At 48.2% G+C, this 21,268-nt stretch overlaps 1 protein-coding gene across 1 annotated transcript in view; it reads left to right on the plus strand.

Moving 5' to 3' along the window:
- PRAG1 (PEAK1 related, kinase-activating pseudokinase 1) overlaps nucleotides 1-20,746 on the plus strand; it is a 45,223-nt gene extending 24,477 nt beyond the window's left edge. Inside the window, exons 4-6 of the mRNA XM_026653331.1 lie at nucleotides 3,639-3,796; nucleotides 11,469-12,133; nucleotides 19,411-20,746. Of these exons, the coding sequence (XP_026509116.1) occupies nucleotides 3,639-3,796; nucleotides 11,469-12,133; nucleotides 19,411-20,451 (1,864 nt within the window). The 3' untranslated portion in view covers nucleotides 20,452-20,746. The remainder of the gene's footprint in view (nucleotides 1-3,638; nucleotides 3,797-11,468; nucleotides 12,134-19,410) is intronic.
- The last annotated feature ends 522 nt before the right edge of the window (nucleotides 20,747-21,268 follow it).

The raw sequence follows: 21,268 nt of genomic DNA on the forward strand, positions 1-21,268 counted from the left end.
CCGGGATGGTAAGAGACCTATGCATATTTTGGTTTTGCTGACTGAAAAAATCTAAGGAAGGATTTTAAATAGCTTTGTTTTCAAATTTATTTTTAAAAGCATGATTGTGTTACAATAAGACATTTATTTATCTTCTATACAAATTAAGAAATTCAGTCTAATTTTACACTTTAAATTTTTTTTTCCTTTTGGAGCTTTTCCTTAATATCACTTAGACTTCCAAACAGGTTGAGTCACGGGTGTGCATGAGTGAATGAGTATCATGTTGTTGACAGAAACGCCCAGCTAAGTTTTGCTAGGTATGGGGAGGGGGTATTTTACAGTGACTGTAAAAATACACTTATTGTGTGTGTGGATATTTTTACATGTTTTATTGTAAATTAACTTAAATTTGTAAGTGTAATTATTAATTGTGAATTATAAGGTACCCCTGAAGTTTCCTAAATTGTCTAGAGGAAGCCTACTGCAATGACAAACTGTATGTGCCAAATTCATCCTGGACATATAGTCGTTGTCTTCAGAGGAATTATGCCCAGGGTGAACTCCGCTCTTAACTTCCCATTAATATTTTTAGATCAAGCATGCTCTTACAAAAGGAGAAGTCTGACAACGGTTTCTTCCTGTCCTTTTCTTTAATTTTCCGGTCAGCATAGCTAGAAGAAGACTGTAGTAAGCATTCCCTCTCCTTCTCTAAAAAGCATGAAAAAATTAGACAGCTTACAGCATTTCTTCTGCTCAGAGTTTTTCTAAAGAAAAAGTAACCATATAAAAAACAGTCCCTGCATTCCCTCAGAGTGCCTCATTGGTACAATGCAGAAGAGAAATTCTATGGAACTAGGCTGTTTCAGGGTGGTAGGAAAACATCTGTCTTTTGTGGGTTTCTTAATAGCTATTCGGCTTTCTGAGTAGGAAAGGTAGACTATTTAGGGGGTTTTAACTAGTCAGACAACAGGCACCATGGAAATCAGTTCTCCTTTTGTAAATGACTTGTTATCCAATTTTGATTTTAAGAAATATTCTATTGAATTTTATCAAACAATTACATTTTAATTTCCTTTGACAATTACTTACAAATAATCTAACCTTCACCAGTCTGTGTGGATACAGTCAGAAAGTATGAACTGTAACAGAGCCGGATGCATTTGCACCATTGTAAAATGAGCAACTTTCAAGTCTGTTCTATTATTTGCCAGGGGAAAAAATGTAGAAAAGGCATGGGTGTTGCTTATCTGAAACAAAAGTTAATAGATAATAGTTTGTGCCTTACTACAAATTATTCATCTAAACTATAACTTTGGTATACTGTAAACAATGCTTCTATCTTTCTGGATAAAAATGTGTCTAGAAAATAATGGAACTTGCTTTAAAATACTTTTTTTTAAGTCTTCATCTTTTTCATGCTTTCATTTTCTGTGCAGTATTTCCTTTGTCTCAAAACAGGTGAGAAGACGCCACTTCCTGCTAAGTAGTATCCGTACCATGGCGGCTTTCAGTGCCAGACCCAAGAGCCAGTCGCAGTTATGGAAATATGGAATCAGTAACAGACAGTGTTTTAGCTCAGTGTCTCAGTTTCCCCATTTGTAGAATGGGGTTAACGATAGTCACCTCCTTTGTAAAGTGCTTTGAGATCCCCTGATGAAAAGCACTAGATATTATTATTTCTTGACTTGCACATCAAAAACATTGTGAAAGGCAAGTGCCAGGTTTAAGGTCCAGACTCATGCCATCTGCTCTGTCCATCCAGTACTTGAACTCTGAGTGTGGACTGACACTGACCTTAGAGACACTGCCAGGGCTTAATCAGCTGTGATGCAATGTGGTCGTGGAGCCCAGACTTGGTTTTAGCTGGTGAAAGGAGCAGCAGACTAGAGCGAGGGTGGTGTTCGTTGTCCGGTGCGTTGGTTTCTGTGTGCTGGAGCACAGTGTGTGTTGGAGTTGGCTCATGTCTGTGTTGACTCCTTGCACTGACTTGCTGGCACAGTGCGTTTCTTGGGCCAGAGCTGGGAAGCTGGAAGCTTTCCCTGTAGCGCTATGTTGACAATGAAAGGTTTGCCATGTCAGAGTGTTGACATTGAAAGGCTTTTTGACACCAGCTTCCAGGACTGGGATAGAGATTTTACTGACAGCGAGTGGGTTTTGATACAACTCATTTTTATTTTATTATTTTAAACAAACTCCCCTATGCCTTGATGTGTGTGCAGCTACCCGTGGGCTCAGGTCTGAGCCTGTAAATCTTTCCATTTTGCTGTGCAAAGCATGACATTCTGGGGTGCAATCCAGAGCAGTGAGGTGTTGTCACCAACCACACACTGGATTCCAGCAGCCTTTGGTGACTGATTACAGGGAGACCCCGACACATTCCCAGTCCTGGATTTTCTGCCCAAATCGTGTATTCTGCACTGTCCAGCCCCCTCCTGGATAATCCAGATATATTGGGTCCCTTGCCACTCTGCGGGGATCAGTATAGGACAGCCTGCTACCTTAAATGGAATTACCCAAATAATTCATGACACTAGGTTCATTTTAATTAAAGAACAAAACAAGTTTATTTAACTATAAGGAGACACGTTTTAAGTGAGTACAAGTATAAGGCATTACAATCAGAAATGGTTACAAGAGAAATCAAGAGAAGACACTTTCTAATCTTAAACTAGACTTGGTTCAAGGTGAAATTCTTGCAAATTCCCAGTAACATTGCTGACACAGTTTGAGGTCAAGATCCCCTCCCAATGTTCAACAGCTGTTTCTTTTGTTTTCTTAGGTGAAAAGGGGAGAGATGGATCGGGAGAGAGAACTTGGGGTGGTTTTGCCCCTCACTTTTATAGTCCAGTCACCCTTTGAAATGCTTTTTCCTGAGGGTTACCCCTAGATAAAGTTCATTCCCGCTGTGAGGTTGGAGTCAAGGAGTTTGGTGGTGAAAGAGGTTTCATGCTGCTGTTTGCTAAAATGTAGATTTGCCTTGTTTCCCCCTTGCTGGCTCAAGGACCTTGTTTATTACATATATGTAAATGGAGGTAAACACACATTCCTTTGTTTAAGACCTTCTTGACCAGTTCTGCCTAATCAGGGCTGCATGGATTTGAACATGTGCTACCAACAACCATTCAGGGGGAATTCATAACTTTACATAGAATGTTGCTAGTTTTCAAATGATAGCTCACAAGACCTATTTTGCACAAAGATTATTACACTAGTGTGTAGGGTGTGAATACAAGGGTTGCATTCCGTCACACCAGGGCAATAACAAAATTAGTTTTTTTCCAATGTGCACAAGGGCCCATGTTAGCCAGGTGTACTCACTGGGTCCAGGGCCTTCCGCACATGGGCCTTGTGCCTGCAGGCCAGCTCTGACCTCCTCCCCGGCAGTGTGGTCATGCTGGAGAGATCCTCCCCAAAGAGAGATCCCCACCGCAGGGGAAGCATGTCCGTTCTATATTGGGGAGCTAATACATGTGGAATGTGCGTGTGTAGGTGCCCAAGTATGGCTTCTACAGTAATGAACAGGACAACCCTGCCTCCCCGGTTTTACTGCAGGAACAAGAGGTCAGACCAAACCGGGCTGATGTTTGTCTGCGAACAGTGCAGCGATGCGTCTTCCCCAGACAAGCAATGATTCCGTTTGTTGTTTAACTTTCTAGGCACGCTTTGAAAATGAACAAGAGTAGCTCTGAGCTGGAGAAGGTTAGCAATGGCTCCGCAGAGAGCCTCGGCCCACCTTTCCGAGGGATCCACGTCAGCTTCCTGGCTGGCTCCGCAGACAGCCTCAACTCTGACACAAGGACTGCCAGTGATGGAGGTAATTAAACCTTGCTCCGGTGTGGGTGTGTGGGGGGCTCATGGAGGGGGCTCTCCACAGCCCGAAAGCTGAAATCCCTTGTTCGTGCAGTGTCTAGACCATAGAACAAGTACGACATCGGCAGCACGAGCTTCCCCTACACTGGTATCTGTCTGTATAGCTCAGCCCTGACCTGGAGGAACCAGCTCTAGAGAGTTCAGCTTCCATACCTATGTGGGACCCAATGCTGCTCCTACTGTAGTCCGTGGCAATGCTTCCCTTGATGTCAGTGCGAGCAGGATCTGGCCTGTGCCCTCTCTGCTGAGCCTGCTGGCAAGGGTGACCAAGCTGCTTGCGATGGTCTGGGAGGAAGGCCACCTGCTGTCTTCACAGTCCCAGCCCACCAGGCAGCCATGACGCTCTGGCACAGCAGACTAGTGCTGGGTTTGCAGCTGGTGATCTCAGGTGAAAGATGATGTGTCCCGTTACCAGCCTCTGCGCTGTCCAATTCGCCTAACTCTCTTACTGATTCTCTCTAGACAACTTGGGCGGAGTCAGAGCGGCACCAGTTTTTATAATCTGTTTGACCAATGCCAAAATCATTCTTGCTGCTGTTTTTCTTAGACTCGAGACCAGCCAATCCCACACCTCCTCCCAAAGGTACAGAGGGTCGTTCATCTTTGACATGTGATTTCCTCAGTGGGTTGCCGGGGTAACAGAGTACCTCCTGTAGCTCTACTAAAGGGGACCAAATGTACGGAGAGGGAAAGAGGTTAGCATGACATGGAGTGCACAAGTATTTCTTGGGGGGGGGGATGCCCTCTTTCATTAGTTTGGATTTTCTTTGAAAAGTAGATATTCTACCAAGTCATTTTTTCCCTAAGTATATTTAACATAGACATGTACTGACACATTACACAGTCCAGCAACTATTTCCTTTCCAAATCACCATCTTCATATAATGGAAGTTCTGCCTCTCCAGAAGCAACAATTTCATAGCGATAAAATTCAGACCTAGTTGTCTGGAAATGACATTTTTCCAGTCCTAGCTCAGGATTTAAGAGGGAGAGTGTGCCAGGAAATTGTAAAAGAAAAAAAAATCGTCTTGCATGTCAGACTTGTGCTTCCCCGACCTATAGCTGTCAGATGTGAACAGAAGGGGAAAGAGGTTTCCTTGTTCGCTCCAGTGACACAAGGAATCTTAATTTTCTTAAGAAATTTAAAATAAATGTTTGTTTGGTTTTTTTTTTTCCCCTAATATAAATGAGGAGCAGGGCTCATTGGCCAGAGCAGGAATAATCAACATCCAGTTGATTTCCAGGCACGCTTGACCAAAAATTCAATGGCAAGAGCCATGCATTCTGCAGTGGTCCGGTGCAATCAATCGGAGGCTCTGCCCTAGCTTCAGATAAATTAAAAGAATGAGGTATTTATTAAAGAACATTTTGAAGTGTACAATCCAGTCAGTGTAGTATACTCTGTGCCATTTACCGGATACAGGAATTCCTCGCTTAACGTTGTAGTTCTGTTCCTGAAAAATGCGACTTTAAGCAAAACGATGTTAAGCGAATCCAATTTCCCCATAAGAATTAATGTAAATGGGGGGTTAGGTTCCAGGGAAATTTTTTTCACCAGACAAAAGACTATCTATCCATCTATCTATCTATCTATCTATACACACACACAGTATAAGTTTTAAACAACAATTTAATACTGGTACACAGCGATGATGATTGTGAAGCTTGGTTGAGGTGGCGGAGTCAGAGGGTGGGATATTTCCCAGGGAATGCCTTACTGCTAAATGATGAACTAGAACAGCTGAGCCCTCAAGGGTTAACACATTGTAGCCTCGCACTCTACAAGGCAGCACAAATGGAGGGAAGGGAGACAGCAGGGCAGACAGAGATACACACCCTGTGAGAGAGAGAGAGATGCGCATTTCCCCTTTACGCTGATCCCACTCTGAGTACATTGCCTTTTTAAGTAGATCAGCAAGTTGAGACAGCTCCTGTTGCCAGCAAGCTCCCTCCGTCCTGAGCCCTGTTGTGGTTTCCCCTCCACCCCCCGCTCTATGGGAATGGGGTAAGTGAGGAGCAGGGGGGAGAGGGACACCCTGACATTAGCACCCCTCTTCCTTCCCTCCCCCCAGCACAGCAAGCAGGAGGCTCCCGGGAGCAGCTCCAAGGCAGAGGGCAGGAGCAGCACATGGCAGTGAGGGGAGGGACAGCTGAACTGCCGGCAATTGGTAGCCTGCTGGGCAGCTGCCGCACAGGGAACTTAGGGGAGCGGGGAGCTGATAAGGGGGCTGCCGGTCCACCCTGGTTCCAAGCCCCCACCAGCTATCTGCAACGGGCTGCTCTTCCTGCAAGCAGTGGACAAAGCAGGCGGCTGCCAAACGACGTTATAAGGGAGCATTGCGCAACTTTAAACGAGCATGTTCCCTAATTGATCAGCAACGTAACAATGAAACAACGTTAACCGGGACGACTTTAAGTGAGGAGTTACTGTATTAAATTTGATTTATTTTACACTCCCTCTGCATGTTGAATTTTCAGTGTGTGGTTGAATTTTGCACTAAAGACTGTTAAGGAAGTAGTCAAGGGAACGCTGGAGATTTTGGTGGTTAGGCAGTGCCCCGGTGGACCTTTATGGCACGTGGGATAGGTCTAAGAGGCAGTTTGTGGTTGTGGACACAGTGTGTTATTTGGATGTTAAAATACTTCACAGTGAAATAGGAAACCATGTGGACATTGAAATTTGCATCATTAGCTTTCAAAGTGAACAGCTCCCTTTATGGTGAATGAGGCAGGTCACACCTCTCAGAACTCTGATTTCGGGCTGTCTGCAGACTCAGGCAGACCTAACTGCATTGGTTTACTCTCTTTGAAGGATTTCTTTGCAATCAGAAGGGCAAGAAACCTAGGGCCAGATTCCTGGGTGCGGCCAAGCTTTGTCCACCACAGGCCCCAACAGGGTGAGGCAAAGGTAGCATTAAGCAGGTTCTGGCTCCCCGGATTATTGGGCTATTTGGGTTCCCAGCCAGCCCCTGGCTCAGTTTAGAGCAGCCTCAGGCCTGTTCTACCCTACTGACATTGTAAGCTCTCTGGGACGTCTTTGTCCAGAACCTAGCACTGGTCAGGGCTTCTAGGAAATACTGCCACATAACTAATAACCCACGATAGTAATCTAAACTACATTCGGCCGCAGCAGCACCCATGAGACCATCTAGTAGCCAAGATTAGCTGGAGGGCAGCATAGATTCCAAGGCCAGACAGGCCTGTTGTGATCATCTAGTCTGACATCCTGTATAACACAGGCCAGAGTTTAGGCCCTAAAGAAGTGATGTGGGGGGCTGGTGACACAAACGCTCCCTGGTAGGGAAACCTGTTCCTGCATTTCACAAAGGAAGTGAACGGGGGAAGCCTTCTCTTCCTGAAGTTTGGCTTCCCATACACACGTGAGAGTGTAGGTCAACATGCCTCATGTTGGTTAGCCATTTTAAAATCATCAATACGGAAATGGATTTTCCTCCGGAAAAGTGTTGGCCTATTTGTACTCCCTCCGGAGAATCCAGAAAGCTGCTGGATTTACAGCCTTGTGAATGAATGTTCACATTGCCCCCCCAATGTGCCTTCCCTGGGACCTAGCAGTACCATCTCCAGGCCTGCAATGATCGTTCCAGTACCCGTGAGCACTTATGGTGGGGGATGCACCTGCAAAGTAGACAACTGGGACTGCTAAATTTACTTCATACAGGCCACCAAAAGGCTATCAAAGCTCTGTCACTAGCTGCACTTGAATCAGCAACGTACAGGTGAAAGGTGCTCTATCTCATTACCAGTCTCCTGTGTCACCAGTTGCATGAATTGCTGTTTATAGAAAAGGCCAGTGATGAATAGGTGCCCAGTGTTTCACTTTGATAATCTGCAAATGATCTGTTAATGTCAGCATTGGAGCCAGGGAACCAGGTTCCAAGAGGAAACAGGTTTTACTGATGCCCAGCTCACAGTGAGCAAAACTCTGCCATGAGGTTTCACAGAGCTGCCTCTGTGTACACACATTGTAGAGGGCTGTGCGGTTTAGGAAGTTTTTAACCTAGTATTAAATTATTTCAAAATATTTATATTGTCAGTACAGATATTTATTCTCCTAATTCCCCACGACATTTTAATATTCAAATATCCTGTGTCATAATTTTTCATCTTTTCTAAACGATAATTATTACTCGTACATTTTTTTGCAATGATAAAACACTTTTCACTTTTTTCCCCATGACAAACGAGCAGCCTTACTCCTGGCCAGTTTTAACGAGATGGGAAAACATTCATCAAGTACAGCTGACTGAAACGAGCCGCGTGCCAAGATCCACAATCTGGCGCGCACACATGGTTCAGCGGCAGCATGTGAACAGAACTCCATTCTTAAAGCAAATAGGTTTGAGACTGTGCGGACTGAGTCAGTGGAGGACTTTGCAGCAGGGTAGAGTCGGCTGAATCATGTGGCCCCCCCTCCAAACTTGAACCTTGTCCTGCATGGGGCAAGCCGTGGAGTTCAGTGTGTCATCTCTTTCGCGCTACTCTGACAATGCTTAATCCACAGTGCAGAGCTGTGGGTAACACGAGTGAGGCTCTCCTTTCTTCTGCCTTGCCTAGCCTGTTTAATTACTGAGCCACTGTCGCGTAAAAACTAAACCGGCTTTGTTTGAATGGTGGTTGCTGAACAAGTATCCTTCAGTATTTCATTCTGAACTCCTCACAAGTGACTTCACAGGTTAGCTATTTCCCAGCGACCAGCTTTACTACTGTCTTGGCAGCTAGCACAGGGGAAAGTGCCACAGTGTTTCTTCAAACTACCGTCGAACATCAGCCTCTTCCTTTCAAACACCATTGACTAAATCTGATAAAATCACTTACACTGTAGGTATCCCATTATGCATGATTTGCAATAATTAACTAATTGGCAACGTGCATTGGATTTGGGTGTAATCGTATTGTTCACATCTGGGTTTCAAAGCCAGCTATCTTGTAGGACTTCTTGAGGTTTTAAAAACCTCCCGAGTCTTCGTAACCACAGCGGGTTAAGAAACCCCTTACGGTACGTCTACACTGCAAAACAAAACCCCACGGCAGCGAGTCTCAGAGCGTGGGTCAGCTAACTCGGGCTCGTGGGGCTCCTGCTATGGGGATAAATGTAGGAGTGTAGCCTGGGCTTTGAGTCTCACTGGTGTGGGATGTGGTTTGGGGTTTTTTTTCGCAGTGTAGATTTACCATTAGTGCCCCAAGGAGAGTTCCCAGAGCACCTATGCCCACCACAACAAAGTCCATGGGACTCAGGCAGAGATAATCACTACCTCCACCCCGCATGGTCCCACTGACAGGGGCTATGAACACCTCCCATAGAAAGGCCCTCGGGTCCTGTGGGAAGCCAGGCTTGGAGGTTCTGTATCTGCACCAGGCTCCCTGCCCACCCCAGGGTCCGTAGCAGTGCAGCTCAGGTGGTGCCATGCCACCAGGGCCTCCCTGTGGTGGGGTGAAGTGCCCTATGGGAAAGATGATAAAGCTTCAGGCTGCATTATCCTCTGAGTAACTTCCCGGCCCACTCCTCCTCCAACCCGTCCTGTCTCCACCCCTTTCCCCCAGCTTAGACCCCGGACTAAGGGGCAAGAAATGCTGCTGCATACGCAGCAGAGCCCCCTTTGCAGGCAGAGGGAAGGAGAGCTGCACATGGAAGGCTTTCTCCATGCAAAGACAATGGGGTGGGAGCTGGGACTCTCTTTGGGACGTCATAGGGGAACAGATGCCTGTAACACAAACGCAGAGAGAAAATACTGTTTCAGATCAATTACATTATTAACCCCTTCCTGACAGCAATCTTTGGTTCCCATTTCTTGCAGGGGGTGGGGGGGGCATGCAGATAAGGGGAAAAATACATCAACTGAGCCTGCTGTACTTTGCAGCCCTGTATTTTCCTCTGGGGTTTTAATGACAATATATAGTGACCCATGCAAAAGATGCTTACGTATTGTTGGGGCTGTTTTAACCTGACATTCAAGAAATCTGAGAAACGGTCTCCACAAGGGATGTAATTATGATTTAACCAGCCGGCTTGCAACAAAGACAGACGCAGATTTCTTTTCAGTTCAATTAGAAGGCTAGATTTGAAAAGGGGTAGCCAGTCTAGGTACTCGGGAGGGCATTTTGCTCCAGCAATTCTGATTTCACGTTTCAAACTGGAGTTTTGAGCTATGGCTCCTGGACTGTCGTATATTAAACATTTCTATATGAACAGTATATTGCTGGTGGGTACAATACACTGTCCCACTGTAAAACACAAATACTGCTGTAAAAGTCGGCTCCCTGTGGCGCAGTATCTCGCATTACATAGAGAAACACGTGCTACATTATCTCCGCTACACCTCTGTACTCTCCATTACAATACCATGTGCGCTATCAAGGTCTTTTGGCAACAATGGGCCAAACTTTGCCTCATGTTTGTTCATAACTGAGAGGCATGTGAGCCCCTGATGCTGGCACGAGCCAGCTCTGCTCTAGGCTGACCAGCCCTGAGTATGCTGGTTGGGGACAGAACGCCATGGGGAATTTCTCCTTGCCTGGTGCCGGTGGAGGTGACCGCATGCATTTGCGGATTGGCGGGAGGAACCGGGTATGTGGTTACAGCAGTATATTGCCTTCGGGAAGGCTGTGGGGAGATGGGGATGGTGTGTTTCCTTTTGGCTCTCTGTAAGCCACATGGCCCGTGCGTGTTTCCCAGCCTCCTACAAGGAAGGCGTAATCAGTCCCAGAGCTGCCCACAACAGAGCTGGCTCCATGGACCATGCAAGATGGGTGAGAGCCGTGGACCCACCTCTCCTCTCCTACTTGCCCCAGGCATGCATCGGGGTGCGTATGTAGACCACAGCCCTGCTGTGTGCGGAAAGCCGCCCATGTCTGGTCAGAGCTCCGTTGAAGTGAGTGGTGCTGGGTATGGGAGCAGGGGGCTGCCTGTACCAACCAGAGTAGAGGCTCAGGCCGAAGCTTGTAACCCTGGTGACGAGCTGTGAAGAGCTGGCCACATCAGGCCTCGCTCAGGCCAGCCCTGCCACTGCCACTCATAGGAACAGTCTGAGTCCACGTGCGCCACGCTGAACTGATTATCACTCCACGAGGGTAGCTTGCGCCTCCTGGCGATGGCTGTTGGCTCTGGTACAAAGCTCCCTGTACAGCCACCTTTCCTGTTCTCTTAGGAACCTCCCTATTTGGAGCTGCTCATGCACTGAGCCTCCGCTCTGGCTACTAACTGTACAGCAGATCTCCTGCAGCAAACACAGAGGCGCTTTCGACCTACTGCGTTCCAAATGAGGGACACAAGACTAGGAACTGGAGGAGGCTTATAATGGCGTGGATTGAGGACGTGTGATGCGTCTCATAACGTCTAGCGTTTTGGTTTCATTACTCTGCGTTTGGGTGGTAAATTATGTACTAAGACCCTTAACTCCCATTGATGGATTTGTAACGGTGCCTAACTCATCTTGTGTTTTACAGCAGGAGCATCCATGCTAATAAGGGACAAGCTGGGGGCACTGGTTCATAAAGCCAGTTATTGTTATTGTGTCTTCTGGGACAATCATCTGACCAGAGCCACTCGCTCTTTTGCACCGAAAAGCCAATCTTTTCTTCCGTTCCTTTCCCTGCAGGCTCCAGTCAGGACAGGTCTCAGGGCACACCGCTACAGCCACCTCCTCTGCCACAGAAGAAAACAGTAAGCCGAACGGTTTCATCACCTGATGGCTTTTGCTGGGGCCAAGCCTCTCTGGGTAGAACAGCGAATTCCACCAGCCCCAGACTGAACATCAGTCACTCCGAAAGCAACGTCTGTGTCCGAAGGGAATCCCCGTTCGGCTACTCCTCTCACGTGGGAAGCAACCACCACGCGTTCTCCTCCTCGGAATCTCTGGAAAACGCCTGCAAAGGAAACAGCCATTGGGGTCCAACTTCAAACAAGAGCAGTAGCGCCTGCGTCCAGAACAGAAACCTGCCGCCATTTTCATCCTCTCAGCTCAGTGTGTCCAGCCAGGTTTCCTCAGTCTCCACCCTTCAGCTCCACAATCTGCTCAGCAATATTGACAGCAAGGAGGGGGTGTACGCCAAATTAGGGGGGCTTTATGCTGAATCCTTGCGCCGCCTCGTTGCAAAATGCGAAGACTGTTTTATGCGTGATCAGAAAAATGAACTGCATTTCAATGAGAACAACTGGTCTCTCTTTAAGCTGGCATGCAACAAGCCCTGCTGTGTTTCTGGAGATGCCATCTATTACTGTGCCACCTGCTCAAAGGACCCTTCCAGCACCTATGCAGTGAAGGTACGTTTACTTTATTGGCGTTGGCTTTTTTGCTGTCTCTCTGATCACTTACGTGGTAGTGAACAGGAATATACCCCCTGGACACTGTGGACTAAATTGGGCACTGGTCCATTGAAGTCCATTTCTGGGAAATTATTCCAGGCCTTGACAGCATGTGAAGCAGAGCTGTATAAGCCAATCGCTTTAACTTCCAGACAGTAATCCTTCCAATATGCAATTCCGGGAGGGTTCGTTGCTGTATTGGTTTCTGGACAGCTATAGCATAACGGAGTGTTCCTCAGAGAGTTCCATTGCTGTTCACTAATAATACTTCGCACTTGCAAGTTCTTTACAACCGTAGCACCCTTGTGAGGTAGGTGATAATATACCTATTTTATATGTGGGGAAACTGAGGCAATCCACAGCCACAGAGGAAGTCAGTAGCAGAGCTAGGTTGGAATGCAGGAGTTCCTGAATTCTCCTTTCCATGCCTGTCCTCCAGAGCATGCTGTCTGTTTAGAATGCTGAGGCTATTTCTGGATGTAAGCGAAGACTGGACATGAGAATAGATGGTAAAACCTTGGTAAATTGCCCTCAGACTATGGTGTCATGTTTTATGAATTGTTGGCTTTGTCGGTCTCAAAGTTAACCAGGGTGACACTACACAAATGGGTGTAGTGTTTAAGTAATCCCTTCATACATCATCAACATTATCTCCCTTGCTAAGTTCATATCCGAGAAATCATGCTTCATGTGGTTGTAATAAAGGCCAGTCACACATTCGTTGGTAGGGACTTGAAATGAAATAGTAGCAGTAGTTTGGTCTTCAATTAGAATATTTTCTCTTTATTGCCAGGGGCGGCTCTAGCTTTTTTGCCGCCCCAAGCACGGCAGGGTGTACCCGAAGCCGCGGGACCGGCAGGCCTCCCGCAGGCACGTGGCCGAAGACTGCCTGACTGCCGCCCTCACAGGGACCGGCAGGGCGCCCCCCGCGGCTTGCCGCCCCAAGCACGCGCTTGGAACACTGGTGCCCGGAGCCACCGCTGTTTATTGCATAGTGATGAGGATCAGTTTTCACTCTGTGCTAGGCCTGTCTGCCTCCAACATACACAAGCTGATTAAAAGTCCCATAAAAGACAGGCTGTTTCCTTTCTGGCTGACAGCGTCTGTCCGAGACACCTTTGAGTCCGTATGTTATCTCAGCACCATCTGTATTAAGACCTTATGAACCACAGGAATTGATAGAGGGATCTTTACTTACCATCTAAATAAAAAGTTTACGCACGTAACGTAAAAACTGGCCGGTCTCTTTTTCACATATCCTAGTGTGCCTGTTTGAGAGACAGATTTTAGACTAGAAAGTTCGGCTTTCTTAATCCGAGACAGATGCGGCCTGATGCGGCCCACACATCCCAAAGCACTCAAGTGGTGGGGGAGGGGGACTGAATTTTCTCCTTGTATAATCTTGATATTTGGCCCCTGCTGCACAGTCCCTAAGGCCTTCAGAAAGGGAGCCCAGATCCTGAGGGCCTCTGCCTGTCGCAAGCCTGCAAGCTTGCTGAGCTCTGGGTAACAGTCCTTCTACTGGTCTGCTAGGCCGGGGATTTTCAAAGGAACACGAGGTGTCTAACCCCCTTAGGCTTCTTTGATGCTCACAGCCCTGCAGCGTTCAAGGCACGGTTAAGGTAACATAATGTAAGGCCTGGTCCAAAGCTTGTAGCAGCCAATTGGGAGTCTTTCCAGTGGCTCAGATTCTCGGGAAGTATATAAAGAAATCCCCAGCTCGCGACATGTGTAAGATCACTCGAGCAGCCTTAAAATTTGACCTGACAGGGTTACAGCGTAACCATAGAGCCCTTAACTCCAGCGACACGCTGTTCTGCTACCATTATTTTTAAAAGGGAAAATAATGCTCAGACCAAAAAAGAGTGTCACACTAGAGTTACCCAGACTGAAAACACCTCCGAGGACGTTTTAGTTGAAAAGGGCAAAGATACATTTGCAATTAACATTCCAAACAAATCAAACGTTCATCACCTAATTTAACCGGAGGATTTTAAGTAGGCAGAATATAGTTATAGACCGAATGCTAGTCATACTACCCCTAGATCAATGCTTACAGTGGAAACGTGCAGGTTTGACTGTACCGTGCATAAGTCCAGGTTCATTTGTACCTTTCCCCTAAAGGAAAGTCTGTCCAGCGAATTGGAATAGCCCCTTTCATTGCATAGCACAGAGTGGGGTCACCCTGGGCTGATTTACTAAGAAGAATTTAGACCTTTCTGTTGTTTGACTTGATTCTTAGTCCCAGTGTGTGCTTAGCATGGGGGGAGTTGTTGTAAAAGAAGGAAACGACTCTTTGTTTCACATAACAGGCCTGTGCTTGTGTCCCCATCTCGAATGTGCATTTATTCTGTGGTCCTGGCAGACAGTACGGTGCTGTGATTGGGCCAGAGCAGACAGAGGTAGCCGTGCTGTGCACTAGTGCAACGTGTGTATCAGCAATTTCCCAGCGTCCTTTCGTTTTCATTCTTAGGATATGACGGATAGACGGGAATTGGGAGGCTTAGCCGCTGGCTGGTTCCTTCCCATGCCTATTGTGGTATTGCACAGGGTTTCAAACAGGAAAGAGGCTACAGATCTGCAGTTAAAATTAGACCTGGACAAGCCAGACAGTTTGAAAGGTTTAGCGGAGCCAAGTGTCTGCCGAGCAGTCAGAGCCAAAACTTTGCGCTGAGCTCTTGGCATTGATTATAGCGCACACGTGCGAGCACTTGTGTGCACACACTCATCTGGGGTTACGCTGACTGCTTGGAAATCACGCCAGAATATGCTCCCTGCCTTGACTTATGCTTTTGTTCAGGCACACCGTGCTAATCCAGAGACAAGGATCTCATCTCGATCTTTCATGTCCTGCTCACCGTGTCTCTGAAACGTACCAGGCGTACACACAGTTCTGTGTTCCAGGGCCGTCGTTACCCATACGCAAAGTATGCAGCTGCGTAGGGCACCAGGAAATTTGGGGCACCACGTGCTCCAGCCCCTGCTCCGGCTCTTCCCCAGGGCCCCACTGAGGACTCCAGAAGGTCGGGCCTGCACTCACCGGTAAGTGGAGCGACCCGCCCCCAGCCTGCTCTGCTCCCCTGGCTCCCAGCCGCGCCGCCGGCGGGTGCTGGGGGGCAGTTCCCCCTTCCCCCCTCCCCCCAAGCCTGGGAGCAGAGCAGGCTGGGGCTGGGTCACTCCACTTCCCGCACAAAGTGGCCAGCCCCCCTCCCTCCCGTCCCCCACAGAGGCCTGGGGCCAGCCCCCCCATCCCGTGGAGGTCTGGGAGGGGGGCCCCACACAGTCCCCCCGTGGAGGCCTGGGACCAGCCCCCCCGCTCCTCCCCCACGGAGGCCTGGGGCCCCACACAGCCCCCCTCTCGTGGGGGGGCTGCGTAGAGCACCAAAATAGCTAGGGACGGCCCTGCTGTGATCTGTCTATGCACAACTGGCCTGACTGACACAGGAGAAACCCTAACACATTCTCCAAACTGAGGCTTGATTTTGCTGCCTCCATTCACTCCAGTAAGCAGTCCTATAACCCCTTCCAGTGGGAGTAAAGGTGACCGGATCGGAGCCTAATCTTGGTTGTCTGTGCAAAATGTGCCTGGGTTTGCAGTTCCATGTAGGAAAAGTTGTTTAGTTCCTGAGCAGATAGGCAGGTGCTTGCAATAAAAAAAGGAATGCCCATATCACTTTTCTGTATGCTATTTATAACAGAGTTATTAAACTATACAGCAGGGGTGGGCAAACGTTTTGGCCCGAGGCCACATCTGGGTATGGAAATTGTATGGCGCACCATGAATGCTCACAAAATTGGGGGTTGGGGTGTGGGAGGGGGTGAGGGCTCTGGGGCGGGGCCAGAAATGAGGAGTTCAGGGTGCAGGAGGGGGCTCCGGGCTGGGGCATGGGGTGTGTGGTGTGGGGGAGGGCTCCGGCTGGGAGTTCAGGCTCTGGGGTGGGGCTGGGGATAAGGAGTTTGGGGGTAGGAGGGTGATCCAGGCTGGGACTGAGGGGTTCAGAGGGCGGGAGGGGGATCAGGGTGGGGGTGGCTCCGGGGTGCAGGCTCTAGGCAGCGCTTACCTCAAGTGGCTCCCGAAAGCAGCAGCATGTCCCTTCTCCGGTTCCTATGCAGAGGCGCAGCCAGGCGACTCTGCTGCGTGCTGCCCCATCCGCAGACGCCGCCCCTGCAGCTCCCATTGGCCGTGGTTCCCAGCCAATGGGAGCTGTGGGGGCGGCACTTGAGGCGGGGGCAGCGTGCAGAGCAGAGCCCTCTGGCTGCCCCTACACATAGGAGCTGGAGAGGGGGACATGCCGCTGCTTCCGGGAGCTGTGTAGAGCGGCCCCTGACCCTGCTCCCAGGCTAGAGCACTGGAGTGGGGCAAGTCCCAGACCCCGCTCCCAAGGGAGCTCGAGGGCTGGATTATAACGGCTGGCGGGCCGGATCCGGCCCGTGGCCCATAGTTTGCCCACCCCTGCTATACAGAATACATAACAAAGGAATAGCAAAAGGCATCCGTACACCTACAGTAGCAAACTGATTGAATAGAAAACTGAAAGCCCTGTCCTTCCTTTATAGATCTTTGATGCTAAAGCTCTATAGGGTCGTGTGTTAATTTGTAATATATCCATGGGCTAGTTTCCTTGAAACCATCCTTTAACAGCATAAATGTGCAGGCACGTCAGACCCTTTTTACTTAGAAAAGAGAAAGAAAACAATTGATTTTAAATAGCTCTTCCCTACAGTACTCGGTCATTAGAGTTAATGCCCTGCAGAATTTGAGTTTGAAAGTATTTTGCCAGGAGCACGAGAGAATCTCGGCCCTCTAAGTCCTACTTCGTTATTTTTGCCCTCACTGTAAACTGATGTCGTCGTGTCCAGGTTTGCACCCATTTTACAAGAGAGAGAGATTTGCTCCAGGGTTTGAAACCTCCTGTGCTAAGTTCCAACCCAGAGCAAATTCACGAGGCTGAAGTCGAAATAAATCCCTACATAAAAGGGCTTACAATGGAAACGCTGAGAGGCCTGTAATTGTTGCGGAGCTAATGGATGTTGCTACGATAAACCTATTTTTCTGCAGTTATTCATGCTGTCACAATGGGAAAGTTTAAAATTTAAAAAAATAAGTTGAGTGTAGATTTATGTGAACTTTGACCGGGGTGGTGGGCCAGGAACCTACATAATGCTCTCCCTTTTCATTTTATGTTGGGTCTTTTGTTCGTCTCTTTGCCAATCATTCCTAGTCCTCCATTGCCGTTTGTTTTCTCTTTAGAGTCCTCATTTTTCTTTTTGTCACGAGCATTGTCGTGAGGCTGGGCCATTAACTTGAGCTGCCTTTGTGTACTGCTAGCTGCTTAGATTCGTCATCGTGCCAATACCAGAGCCTTTCGCCGGCTTTTCTGGCCACCATTTCAGTGCTTCACTAGTACGTGCAAGGCAGACGTGAAACAAGTGGTGGGAGAAGGAACAGTGAAAGTAGTTCTAGGGCTTATGGGAGAGAGATGTATTTCTGAAGGCAGGAACTCCTTGAGATTAATCCTGGTTGGCCAGATAGTGGCACCTGTCTATATCTTCAGGACATAAGTACCTTTGAAAAACTGGCCTCAAGTCCCTCTGTGGTCTTTAGACAGGTCGCTCTGATCCTGTCTTCACTACAAAATCAATCCTGTCTGAGGATCCGGGTTCAGTATAGCTAAAGCCCTGCCTCTTTTGCAAGACAAAACGGGGTTTTAAGCATGTCCGAGGAGAAGTGTGTATGTACCCAGGTCCCATGACATCACTGCGTCATCAACTTTTTAGCCTTTGTTTCCCTGTCTGTGAAATGGGGATAATGCTACATATTGCCATCCCTCCGGAGTGTTCTGAGGATTAGCTGCTGTCTATAAAGCACTAGGTATTACGATCGGTTTAGCGACCGATAGAACAAACTGTTCGTAGACCCCCATTTTAAGCTGCGTATTTTGTCTCTGACTTTCCCTACAATTACCCGGTGAAGCCATTGTGTTCTATCAGCTATGGAAACTCAGCGTGCTTTTCCCATCTCCTGTTTCTGCCCCTCTGGCCAGCAGGAGCCAACTGGAGGTGGATCCAGCTGCTGGCCAGAAGGATGGTGAGCACAAAAGATGAGGAGGGGCAGGGAAAGATGGGTGAATGTTCTGAACTGAAAACACGTTCTGAGCAGGGACAACAGGCTGTTGCCCACTTCATGTTGTACATACAGCCCTGGACTCCTCTGCCCTAAATTAGCTGGTACGACTCGAGAGAGAGCTCTTGGAGTCATCACGGATAGTTCTCGGAAAACATCTGCTCCACGTGCAGTGGCAGTCAAAAAAGCGAACAGAATGTGAGGAACCATTAGGAAAGGAGTAGATGACCTGCTGAGGTCCCTTCCAACCCTGATATTCTATGATGATAAGACAGTAAATATCACAATGCCACTATATAAATCCATGGTACACCCACACCTTGAGTACTGAATGCAGTTCTGGTCACCCCATCTCAAAAAAGATATATTAGAATTGGAAAAAGTACAGAGAAGGGGAACAAAAATGATTAGGGGTATGGAACAGCTTCCTTCTGAGGAGAGATTAGTAAGACTGGGACTGTTCAGCTTGGAAAAGAGACGACTAAGGGGGGATATGATAGAGATCTAGAAAATCATGACTGGTGTGGAGAAAGTAAATAAGGAAGTGTTATTTACTCCTTCTCATAACACAAGAACCAGGGGTCTCCTGATTAAATTAATGGGCAGCAGGTTTAAAACAAACAAAAGGAAGTACTACTTCACACAATGAACAATCAATCTGTGGAACTCATTGCCAGGGGAAGTTGTGAAGGCCACAAATGTTATTGAGTTAAAAAAAATAATTAGATAAGTTCATGGAGGATAGGTCCATCAATGGCTGTTAGCCAAGAAGGTCAGGGATGCAACCCCATGCTCTGGGTGTCCGTAAACCTCTGACTGCCAGATGCTGGGACTTGGCAACAGGGGAAGGATCATGTGATAATTGCCCTGTTCTGTTCATCCCCCCCTGGGGCATCTGGCATTGGCCACTGTTGGAAGATGGGATGCTGGGCTGAATGGACCCTGGGTCTGCCCCCGTATGGCCGTTCTAATGTCCATCTGTTATGCTCTGAAGGAACAATTTCCTGATAAGCTGGAGGCACTGCTGTTGGAGCACATTTTGCCAAGCAGTCAGAGACTGGGTGAGTGACCGTCCTAACCCACCCTGTTATCTCTTGTTTTCTCTTCACAGATTTGTAAAACTCAAGAATCCAAAGCATCTGCTTCGTACCACAGCCCCTCGGTGCCAGTTCACTTCAACATCCAGCAGGACTGTGGGCACTTCGTAGCCTCTGTCCCCTTCAGCATGCTGCTCTCCTCCGACGTAGCAAAAAGCAGTTCTCCTCCGCATGGCCCCGGCCTCTCCTGCTCTGCTAGCGAACGGGATTGTGTGGTCGTCATCACCCGCGAAGTGCCCCACCAAACCGCAGCCGACTTCATGAGGGATGCGGCAACTTGCCATCAAACCAAGCCGGAGGTGTACGAGCGGCGCGTGTGCTTCCTGCTCCTCCAGCTCTGCCATGGCCTGGAGCATCTCAAGGAGCACGGCATCATACACAGAGATCTTTGTCTGGAAAACTTGCTGCTAGTTCACTGCAAGCCTCTGACTGGCTGCAGTAAAACCAAAGATGAAAAGCACTTGCCCAGGCTCATTCTGAGCAACTTTTTGAAGGCCAAGCAAAAGCCGGGTGCCGGGGACTCCAAACTGAAAAAGAGCCAGGCCCGGCTGGCCCCAGAGATTGTGTCGGCCTCTCAGTACAAAAAGTTTGATGAATTTCAGACGGGCATCCTCATCTATGAACTTCTCCACCAGCCCAACCCTTTTGAGGTGAGGGCCCATCTCAGGGAACAGGAGTACAGCCAGGATGACCTCCCCCCGCTCCCCAGCTTGTCCATTTACTCCCGCGGGCTCCAGCAGCTCGCTCACCTGTTGCTGGAAGCCGACCCCATCAAACGCGTCCGCATCACAGAGGCAAAACGGATCCTGCAGTGTCTGCTCTGGGGTCCCAGGAAAGATTTAACAGACCAGCCTCTTAACCACGAAGAAGCCCTCTATGGTGCTCTCCAGAACTGGATCGACATGAAACGGGCGCTGCTGATGATGAAATTTGCCGAGAGGGCAGTGGACACTGAGCGGAGCGTTGAACTGGAGGACTGGCTCTGCTGTCAGTATTTAGCGTCTGCAGACCCAGCTTCCCTCTTTAACACACTGAAACTCCTTCAGCTTCTCTGATCTCAAAAGCATTGCAAACCGAGCAGCAGCAGCAAGGAAAAGGAAAGATGTTTCTAAGGCTGACGTTCACTCACGGATAATGGTACAAATCACTTTCAGACTGATAGCAGATCACTTACTAAGAATAGGATGCAATCTTTTTCTCCCCCTGGGGGAAAAAAAAAAATCTGTGTACATTTCAGGTTAATTACATTGTTTTGAATACTGTAAACTGCAAACAAACAAAAACGGGATGCCTGCCATTTTGGTATGGTAACTCTTTGGGCAAATAAAAACTTGTGCGTGTGTATGTTTCCTAACGAGCAGAACGAGTTTGTGTTGAATTTCATGGCAGACCTCGATCCCCGTTGGAACCAAACTTTATTCCCCATAAAAGATGGAATGTTTGAGGGAATTTGCTTATTAAATGATCTCCAGGTTTGCAACACGGTTCTCTTGGCCATGCGACCAAACTCGCAGCAGTGCAAAATGCCAGCAGAAAAGCGCCAGACTCAGTGTGTGGGGTTTTCAGGCTTTACGCGGGAGCAGGTAGGATGGGGCGCTCCTCATCCCCAGCAGGGACTGGGACTAGAGAAGCTGCAGATTTTAAAAGGACTGTTTCCGGAGCAGTAGACCTCAACACCCAGATGTGTGTACGTTCAGGAACAGTTCTTTTTGCTAACCTTTTCAAGCCCCCATTTCTGTAAACCAGCAAGCACAGAGTTGTCATACTTAGGCTAATCTTTGCATACCCCAGGGAAGGAGGGGCATGCCCAGAATTTCCCAGTGTTCCCACCACCAGGTCAGGTTCATTGGGGGGGGGTGATGAGGGAGTCCC

This window comes from Terrapene carolina, unplaced genomic scaffold, assembly GCF_002925995.2.
Source record: "Terrapene carolina triunguis isolate 2854851 unplaced genomic scaffold, T_m_triunguis-2.0 Scaffold136, whole genome shotgun sequence".
NCBI classification, from domain to species: Eukaryota; Metazoa; Chordata; order Testudines; family Emydidae; genus Terrapene; species Terrapene triunguis.